Source organism: Sinocyclocheilus rhinocerous, unplaced genomic scaffold, assembly GCF_001515625.1.
Source record: "Sinocyclocheilus rhinocerous isolate Xijiao unplaced genomic scaffold, SAMN03320098_v1.1 scaffold1841, whole genome shotgun sequence".
In the NCBI taxonomy this organism is placed as follows: domain Eukaryota; kingdom Metazoa; phylum Chordata; class Actinopteri; order Cypriniformes; family Cyprinidae; genus Sinocyclocheilus; species Sinocyclocheilus rhinocerous.
Genome location: NW_015666172.1, coordinates 569,205 through 580,000, shown reverse-complemented (window position 1 = coordinate 580,000; position 10,796 = coordinate 569,205). Strand labels below are relative to the sequence as shown.

Here is a 10,796-nt window from a genome sequence, read left to right as displayed (position 1 = left end):
TGTCCCTCAGGCAACAAAACGGATTGTGGACACCTTGGAAAAATTATATGGATATGATTTTTAAAAATGCATCTTTAATGTTTCTAATGCAAAGGTAATACATTCTCACAGGAGTAAAGGATCAAATCTGAAACCGGTTTTACAGACAAGGGTCACAGATTTGATCTAACGTGTTTTTTGCAAGTATTTTCCCACAATTTGTGCGTGTGTGGAAAATAGACACGTCTTGGGAAAGCAGTATTTTTCAAAAGAGCTCAGAATAAACATCACCAAAGACATTTTTTTTTTTTTTATAAATATTTACTTTATCTCATGAACTACAAATCACAGAGGGGAAAAAAACATTCATACATTATATGCTGACAAAACATGAAGGAAATTATGAAACTAATCTTCGGAAACAGCAGCTTGTCTCACACTATCATCTTTATAGCAAATTCAGTGTCCATTGCTGATCAGATGACTTTATTACGAGACCAGAAAATGCAGAACTTTTTACGATGATGACTGCTTGCAAATACTACTTTGTCAATACTGCATACATTTCCATGCGCGCGCTCACGCACACACAAATAAACACACACAGAATTGACAACAAATGGACAATTTCCTATATAAATCCACACACCCTCTGTTTGCAATTTGCATATTCAGTGCAGCAAGGTCTGATGAGTAGACTTACTAACAGCATTTTTGAGCAAATCAGCCCTTGATAGGCTGTACTGGCTGTAACTATGGGCAGTTACTATGGACCAGCCCAACAAAAAACAAATGTTTACAATGGGAATCACAAAAATCTTCTTAAACTGAATATCAATATGCTGTTACATTCTGCAGTATATCATTCCTGCCGACAAAGTCAGCTGTTCTCTACCATCTGGGGTATGCATTCATTTAAAAAATGCCTTACATATATATATATTTATATAGTATCATTGCAAGTCCAGCCTATTTCGATTTCACTGAATGACAGAAATTATGCACAATGATCTTAGTTCAGTCTTACAAACGTGCAGCCAGTCAGTAACCACCGCAGTGATGTGTACTACTGAAAATAGGGAAGCGGGATGGTGTGATTTGACCACATACAGTAGCTAGTTTAAATTCTTCTTTTCGGCAGTTGGCAGTAGACAACCATGCTTCTTCCAAACTACGCAACATGCAGTTTGCACCAAGCATCAACCAGAAATAAGGGAAAAGTCAACAAAAGAATATTATAATCATGATTTTGTTCAGTAAAAATGTCAATAATTCAGTAATTATATAAATAATTTAAAAAGTCAAACTTTTATTGTACCATTGTTTTCACCATTTAAAAAAATGATAAAACAAAATAAAAAAAAAGTACCTCCCATATACTTTTCTAGCTTTAAATGAAAGTTTGTAATGTTATTATTCATCTCGAAAGCTAGTTGGCTTAATTTTTTTATCTTATAACCAAGTCATTTTCAGAAGATACTGTACACAGAGAAAATTAATGGCAAAAATACTTTCAGAACCAAGGCCTATGAAAATGTGGGCGTTTACTTATTTTACTTTTATTTTTACAACTGTGAATTTAATAATTCGGTACAATGATTAAGTTATGAGCTTTATAATCACCTGTCATTTTCAGGAAATAAAACGGTCAATGTAAAACTAATTTAATATGGAAATATTAGGCATATAGTATAAACTGTCCAGTTGATCTTTGGTGTGTTGGGTGCTCTACACTGCATGTTTTGTTTCCAGTGGCATCCCTGCAGTTTAAAATAGACAGACTGGCTGAGATGCAAAACAGATTGTACATCACAGAGAAAATGTACTGTCAAAATGTAATAGCATTGGTAACAAATTTTACTTAAATGTGACATATTTCATAGAATACAAGAAAAAAGAAAACTGGATTTTATACATCGATAACTGGACCATGAAAAGTGTTCATAGAAATGACTGGATACATGGTCTATAAAAAACCCCATTTCCATCACATAAAGACAAATCTTTGGTAAATCATAAATATGACATGAAAAGATGATGCTATTTATACAAATTAGTCAAATTATAACATACTAAGACATAACTATTAGATAAAAAAAACGTTTAAATTATGAGATAAAATTATAATTATGACAAACACTTAAAATGTTTGACTGTTTATCACATATTAGGACTATGTCAAAATTTTGACTTTTTATTTCATAATTTCAACTTTTTGTCAGTTTCAACTTAATGTCATAAATTATGTCATTTTTTACTTTTATCTCACAATAATGACTTATGTCATAATTGACTTTTTATATCATCAAAATGACTTGGCATATTATAATTTTGACTTATGTCATAATTATGATTTAAGAAAGCGTGACTTTTTTTCTTAACTGGTGGAAATAGGTTTCCATAATGGTAAGCGAGTAAGAGTTGAAAAACAAGGCGGCCTAAAAGCAACAATGCTGCAAACATGATAAGACCAGGAATGTGAATTAAGAAAGTAAATTGGGTCAATTTGGACTTCATGATGGCTTTAAAATGAACTGTAAAAGCAATATGTACACAAACTTGCTGTACACAATAAGTAAAAAAAAACATGGCACGGAAAATGCTGACATTCTCGTAGCCTGACGAGATGCTTGCTGAAGGCCTAGAATCTTGATTTGTACATTCAGTTGTGAGGAGAGCTGATAATCCAGAACAATCAGGAGCAACCGTCAAGTTCTAGCTCAGGTCAGTGGAGGTTCCACTGATAGCACGGAACACGTGAAGAGAGTTCTGCAGCAGGGAACGCATCATATCCTCCTGGAAGATCTGAGGGGCGGCAGATGAAAACAGGATAAGGATTTCGGAATGAAATGGGAGCTTTGGAGTCATGTTATTAGCTGATAACAGAATATAATTTTAGGATATAGCAACTGCATGCACAAATATTTCAAAGAAAAGAAGACAAATACTTTTGTGCAACAAAAGTGGTTACCTAGAACTCAATCTATAGGACACAGCAGCATAATGAAGAAAAACAGAGGCACATTAGAAGCAGAAGTAGGACAGCATTACATTCACAATAACACCTCAAACAAAGAGAAGAAAAATAGCACTTTACAACCGATTACTTAAGTACTCAGGAGTTTAAACCTGTTTTAACCAGTGACCTACAAACTTTGAAACAAATTACCACATACTCACTTCCAGTAGCAGTTCAGTTTTTAATAATCATGATGACACAATACGCCATAGTTACAGAGACAAACACTCGCTTGCTGCAATTCTGCTGGTGGAAACTACTGTGTGTTTAGACTAGGAACTAATCTATTTCCAAATGTCTTAATAGAATTATATCCTGTCCTGACAGAAGATGAGCGCTGTGTTGAAAGTACAAGTGTTTCCAAGAGCTCTGACATGCACTTAAAATAATATAATGTGATTGTAATTTGATGATGATTTGTGTGTGAGAGAAAGTACATTCACATACAGGAGACGAGAACTGCCTGTTCCATCGCATTAAAATTCATATGTAGTAGGGATGTGCCAACCGGGTATCGGCTCCAATACTGCCATTCTTTGCCTGATCGGGTATTGGTCAGACAGGGCCGATCCAAATCCGATATTGTGCATACTATTGTGTGTTACTGTTAAGCCGCACGACAGGCACAAAAGCATTATAAAGCACAATAAAGTTTTTGTGAACTATATTCCAAGTCTTCTGAAGTTTATTGTTGCTTCTAAATCATGTTACTTGCTACCGGGTGTCTGTTAGAACAAAACATGGGAGTATAAAAGACTAGTTTTTAATCGCACACAGTAACTGAAATTTAAAACTGTTAAAAGAAAAGGCTCAATAAACGGTTGCACAGATATTATACACTATACGCATCAATATCTCTTCCCTTTGTGCTTTGAACTTTTTAATGTGAAGCGCTGCCTACCTGATGTATTTAAAAGAAATGTCTTTTAATTTTTTTGTATTTATTTCTATGTAAATATACTGTTTTTCAAGAATGGATTTTATGACAATGCAAATAGCAATGTGTAACATTTTACCAGATTTAGTGCTACACTTTTATGTGTTCCCCACTAAATAATGTTTTTTCACTAAATCCTAAATATTTGGATTTATTAAATTATTGTGCACTGATTTTTCTAGAATAACTTCTGCTGCTGAATTATCCACTAATCTAGTTTATAATATACTTTTGTCATGGATTATGTACATATCTTTTTTCATATTTTTATTTAACTTTTCTTTATAATGAAGTAGTCTGTATTCAGTCGATTGTGAAAGAGTGATTATCAGTTCCACACATAGAGATATTGAAATTCTACATTGGTTTAAAAGAAAAAAAAGAAAAGAAAACAACTGCACTGGTATCGGATCGGTATCAGCCAATATTGAACCCCAGGTATCGGAATCGCTATCAGTAGGGCTGTGTATCACCAGCAAAGTCACGATACGATACGTATCACGATACGGGACTGCACTGAATTTCACCTCAGCAGAATTTGGTAAAACAGCTGTTTACTGCATACTATAGGGACATTGCTAACTATTGGTAGAGCAGGCAGTTGACCTCTGCATTATGAAGGGCCTCCATAAGTGTACCACAGTACAATATAGGTAATGGCATATGTTTCATGTTTACATTGTGCACTCCCCACCAGGTACAATATTCTGATTGTTTGCATCTTGTTTTTAAGCCCATAAATAATAATGTACTCGTTCAAATAAATTTATATTGTAATGTACTCATTCTAATATATTAAAATCATCTTAACATTGCTGGTAAGTTATCATTGCACAAATCAACACGCTCTCTAAGTTAAAAAAAAAAAATTAGAAGAGTTCTAAACTAATGCGCTGTCTTCACTGTAGCTCACTCACACACGTTCTAGTCACTAGATCACGCTGCGCGCGCACACAGACATTCTTTTTAACGCTCAGACAAACTTTTTAGTGCTGCCTCGCAATTTTATCAATAAAACAGCTTAATCACTGAAGAGCTACAATATTTTTCTCAAAAAGGAGCTGGTAACATCTTCGTTTCTAAAGCAATTAAAGCCACAAGCTTCACTGTTAATAGAGAAACACGGCAAAACGGTGGTAATTCATACATACACAGCCTCTCTCGCTCTCTCGTAAATGAACACTTGATGAATTACACTTTTCTGAGAATAGAATATCGAAGTGGAGATCGCTAAACTGCAAGTTAGACGGTGTTTTCAGAAAGCAAGCGCGTTTATCTCCATTCTGTCACCGATGGAGTTTTGGTTCCTTGCCGCTGTCGCCTCTGGCTTGCTTAGTTGGGGACACTTCATTTCCAGCGATATTGTTGACTTGATTGCAAATGATTGCAAAGATACTATTTAAACTGAACTGAGCTGAATGAAGACATCACTGAATTCAATGATGAACTGTCTTTAACTGGAAAATTAGTGTTTACTATTGTCATTTTGCATTATTGACACACTATTTTCCTAATTAATGCTGTTCAGTTGCTTTGACACAATCTGTATTGTTAAAAGCGCTATATAAATAAAGGTGACTTGACTTGACTTATCCACAGTGGAGAGCGAGTGCGCGTGCACATGGTTGCCAGGTTGACAAAGAAAAGTAGCACACTTAGCAGATATTTCCGTATTGCGCAAGTGTGAAGCTCTGTTTTGGGGATTACGTCTCTTTATATCAGGCAACCCCGGTTGTGTTCCTCTGCGGCCAGATTAAACTTTGTTGTAGCCTATATATTATGCTCCATTCGTTATTTTTTTTTAGAAACCTCGCACTTTTCTACTCCATTTTAAACAGTGTTCTTGTATTCAAATTAAGCACGGTCCACTGCTGCGCACGTGCCACAATATCGATAGAGAGACAGCTGTATCGATACTCGTATCGTCTCTGTGACGATACATCGTCGTATCGATGTATCGAACACAGCACTGGCTATCAGAGGCAAAAAAGGCGGATCAGAGCATCCCTAATATGTAAAACTGCCTAAGGATTATATTGTATTGTATGATCTGCATACAATTAATATTGTGCCTTTAAACAGTTTTTACTGTAAATACTAACAACTGTCAAATAAAACACATTTTCTGACTTAAGCTTAATTTCTGACTTGAGCATTTTCAATAGTTTCAAGCTAATTATAGCCTACTTAAAAATTAAGTACCTGCATCTTGTTAAAGGCAGGGTATGTGATTTTTCAAAAACGCTTTAGAAAACTGATTCGGGCCGAATCGCAAAACAAACTTGTAGCCAATCAGCAATAAGGGGCGTGTCTACTCGTGATGTGGAGGAGAGCGCGTTCAGTGCATGGGACTGACATTAGCCGAGCCTAGCGACAGAAAGATAGCAGACCCTTTTGGGGTAGGGGCGTGTTTGTTTTGGTGATTTCAAATATCAACATTGGCTACCAGAAATCACTTACTCTGCCTTTAACTTCACCTAAATGGTTAAGTTCACTCGTCAAGAAGACTAAATCAGATTAACTTAATGACACATGTACTTCTAGGGAAAGACTAAACTAGATTAAGCTTAACCAAGCCAGTGTTTAGCTAGCCTAGTTTTTACTATGTTCACTTTATCACTATAAAACCATAAAATCTTAAACCATACAGTAAATTCGAATTAAAAAAATTGTCTGAAAATTCAATCCATTCATCAATGGTTAATAACCAAGATTACGATATTTTTATGTGTGTGTTTTAGACATATAATATGACTGCTCTTAGGATTAAACTGTAAATGAAGAAATAAATATGTGATGGCAAATAATTAAATGGAACTTGTGAAACCGGTCCTTAGTCAAGGTTTGCAAAGCAAAGATATGGGGCTTTGTGCTTCTAAAGAAAACCAGCAAAGTGCATTGATGCTTTGATAACAAGTGCTAAAAGTCAGTGATGTGCACAAATATTCCATGGTGTGCACAAAAAATGTAATGGAGTTGTCAATTAATTAAACTTTATTAAATAAGTTACATTTTAAATAAATTCCATAAAATGATTAATAAATCAAAGTATATATATTGCAAGCCCCCAAATGAAGGTAATTTAAAAATATCACTGTGGCAGATGGGTAAATCATTACAAATTCTTAATAACAATTTAATGTAGATGTCAATAATTCACACTAAGTTGACACATTCAATTAGAAACCATGGTCATCTGCATTTCCATTTTTTCAGTCTATAAAACAAGTGTCAAATCACAAGGGTAAATACAGAAAAAACAGTTATTCTTAGTAAACAAAAACAACACCAAAGTGAAAAGTATTTTGAATCTTTCACTCTCAAACTCTTCCTTCCAAGTGTGTCTTCTCAGGACACAATCTCTCCAGGATAACTGAGCGAGCAAGACAAACCAGATCAAACCTGTTGTCCTTTCACTGTACCAAATAACAAACCTGTCTGCCAATCACTGACTTCAAGTCATAAGAGGAAAAAAAAAAAAACCTTAAAGGTTCTAAATAATAATTTCTAAAGCAGTGAAAACATGAAGTACAATTTTTTTGTTTATTTGTTTAGTTGTTTTTAACTGAGGGAAATGGCCAGTTAGCCCATTTCCTGGAGTCTACATGGACAAGAGTATAGACAGATTTAACCCTAATTCAGTCTGTAATTGCTACAAACTTATTGCAACCGCAAAAACCATCAAAACCATTACACAGGGTCCAAAGTTAAAACTGGCCAAGCAAACAAATGCTAGCAAAAACTGCCATTAACATGTGAATGACAACCTTTAAATCTTTTAGGAAGTGCATCATAATGCACAGTGCAGATCAAATCAGACATAAACGAAAACAGTGAAAGCAATCAAAGAGAAAAGGTTTTCAGATCGTTCAGATTTTCACACATCATCAGGCAGCAAAAAGTTTTTTGTCTTTTTTGTCAAACAACTTTATAACTTGGTGTGGCAATACATTTCTGGGGTTTAGGTACCGAAACAAAAAATGAGGAACAAAATCATGATGGGTCAACATTTTTATGAGAAGTGGCGTTTCACAGAGAGACCATCACAGGATATCCACTCTTTCATGAACACCAGATTCAAGGACTTTTTAAAGCACCATTTATTTTATATCAAGCACCTATCAAATTCACACCCCAGCATTCGTACCGTCATGAAAGACATCTTACAGAACTTAACATTTCACTTACACTTAACATTTACATTAACATTTATAATGTTAGAGTAATAATGATATTTTGAATGTGTAGGTTTCATAAATTTAGACCGTTTTGAGTCTTGTTGTTCAAAGGAATTTAATGAAATCCATTGAAGTCAGTACTGGTAATATTCAAATACAATTTCTCAAATATTGATAAAAATATATTTTCTTGCATCAAACTGGTTTTTGCTGTAGTTCTTGTACAAGATTTAAATTTGAAAGAATTTAAAAATATGCATCAAACTGTTTTTGCTGTAGTTCTTGTACAAGATTTAAATTTGAAAGAATTTCTCAATTTTTAAATGAATAAAAAGTGGTTAAATGTTGTAATAACACGGTAAAACCTGTTAACATTAAAAATTTGCACATTCACTAAATAGAGACGTTACTCATTAATAAATAAACTCAAGTCAAACTTATTTTGTAAATCACTTTTTATTGTAAATCTCATTTTTTCATCTTTGACCTAGAGGAATGCAGCTGCTCAAAACTTCAACATTTTTTAAAAATATTTAAAGAACATTTAAAACCTTGTACAGGTGCAAATATGCAAAAAATTAAAAGAAAATAAATAAAACAATAGGACTTTCTATTTGCTTGTAAACTGTAAACGCTTTTCACCAAGCTGTTTTTCCAATTTTTTAAGTTCTACTTTTTTCTCCATGGCTCCATGTATCAGGGCTGATTCAACAAGAGCCTGCATGTCACTCTCCATGCAGTCAACATCTTGCTAAATGTACATCTGTTGGAACTGAGCCAATAATCATTGAATTTGCACTTTCCTGGCATTGGGCCTGTTAATTAACACTGCTTCTCCATAGGTTCAGGAAGGGCTGCGCTAGAGGGCTGCATTGGGATTGGGATCCCGCGGGACGCAAATCTCGCGGATGCGGGCGGTTTTACCTTTACTGCGGGCGGGAATGGGCAGTCAAAAAAAAAGTAGCGCAGGTCCCGCCAATCCGCAGTCCCGCGATTTGGCCCATATAAGAATAATGGAGATACATGTGTTTACACGGTGTTTGGTTGTACACCGATTACATTACTTGCCCACCACGTCACCGCCCCTACTGTCGTTTTGCTTTTTTTTGCAGAGTTACCAGGTCTGCGTGACAAAACTAAACCATGCCAGTCAAAAACAGCCCAAAACAGCGCAATGACCATAACCCAATATCAAAACTCAAAATATGTAATTTCCATACCTAAAATACATATTTTAAGTTCACTGTTATGTACACTGATCAAAAAAAAAAAAAAAACTTCCTACCAGTGGCCCTCCTTCACAAAACTTAACATCTAGCACAGTTTTATCATATGTAGAATGCAAAATGTTTCAATAAGGATTTCAGTCAAAAGTAATTTATGCAGTATTTCAAACCTTTAACCCACGGGGAAATAAACCCATGGCAACAGTTTAAAAGTAGCCCAATTCCATGGAAAAAAACAAGGACTTGACAACCCTGCATCCATACACGAGCTGCAGGAGTCAGATTTGACTGATCACGGGTCGAGAGAGATGACTGACAATGCTGGAGGATTTGCTGCTCGTCAGATCCTGAGCTTATTGACAAATATCTGATCTTGTAAGATGTGCTCCCTTTACACAGAGCACGATTGATCGCGAAATAGAAAGAGAGTGAACAGCGAGCGTTCATTCAAATGCGATTTCAATACCCCGCATATTGATATCTGATGTGCTCACTGATGTGCGAAAATTATATACAATATTAGAATGTTTACGGGAGCTGGACACACACGTTGCGGGAGCGGGCGGTAATGGTCAGAAATTCAGTGGGAGCAGGCTTTAGAAAACAGTCCCGCGCAGGGCTCTAGGCAGCACATCAACACACACGCTAGGTTTTTTTTCACGCTACCCCATCTCCACTCCCAATTATTAGTGCTGTTTCGTTCTGTCTTTTGACAGCACATATAGGACAATTTTTCCTATCTGAAAACCAAAGGGAAAGCATCTAATATTACACAGACGTCACCGCTGCCAGTTAGATGGCACCAATCAATGTAGGATTTTAAATCTTAAAATTTCAACAAATATCAAAAACAAAAAAAACACACCAAATGATCTAGAAAGCATCTGAATGGAGTCTGTATGTTAAGCAGTTTGGGCTGAACAGGTTTATTTTAGTTAGTTCTTTGAGGATTATAGAGTGGGGGAACTATGACGTCAGATATGTTATTCCATGCTGGTTCCTTCGAGATTTTCCTATGGGGTTTTTCAATTTATGAGTAAAATAAAGCCTGTGTAAACATAACTTGACGATACTTTGGCGTTTTGTTCTACAACGCAAATTACACACATCCATACCCAAAACACAAATTTTGAAGCAGTTATGTTCATTTTTGAAAATGTATGTTTTTAATAAGTAACTACAGTAGATAAAAACTGGGCTGTGAGTGTGTGTAATTTACATTGTAGAACAAAACGTAAAAGTATCGTCAAGATTTGTTTACCACAGGCTTTATTCTACTCATAAATTGAAAAACCCCATTATAAAACCCCATAGGAAAATCTCAAAGGAACCCGCTTGGAATTACTTTTGGAATTTACTACTATTGTAGTAGTATTTTAGGTACTATTTTTTATTATTATTTTTTGTTGATATTTTGAATTTATATATATATATATATATATATATATATATATATA

The 10,796-nt window shown here is 35.0% G+C and overlaps 1 protein-coding gene across 4 annotated transcripts in view; it reads right to left on the bottom strand.

Moving 5' to 3' along the window:
- Positions 1–2,260: 2,260 nt before the first annotated feature.
- The window catches only part of LOC107731893 (dedicator of cytokinesis protein 11-like), an 84,584-nt gene continuing 76,048 nt past the window's right edge, over positions 2,261–10,796 (bottom strand). For 2 of the 4 annotated variants that reach the window (XM_016543080.1, XM_016543081.1), the window contains one exon: positions 2,261–2,784. In XM_016543080.1, the coding sequence (XP_016398566.1) occupies positions 2,695–2,784 (90 nt within the window). In that variant the 3' untranslated portion in view covers positions 2,261–2,694. Of the gene's footprint in view, positions 2,785–2,950; positions 2,963–10,796 lie in introns of all 4 variants that reach the window. The other 2 variants (XM_016543082.1, XM_016543083.1) reach the window with 2 other exon arrangements.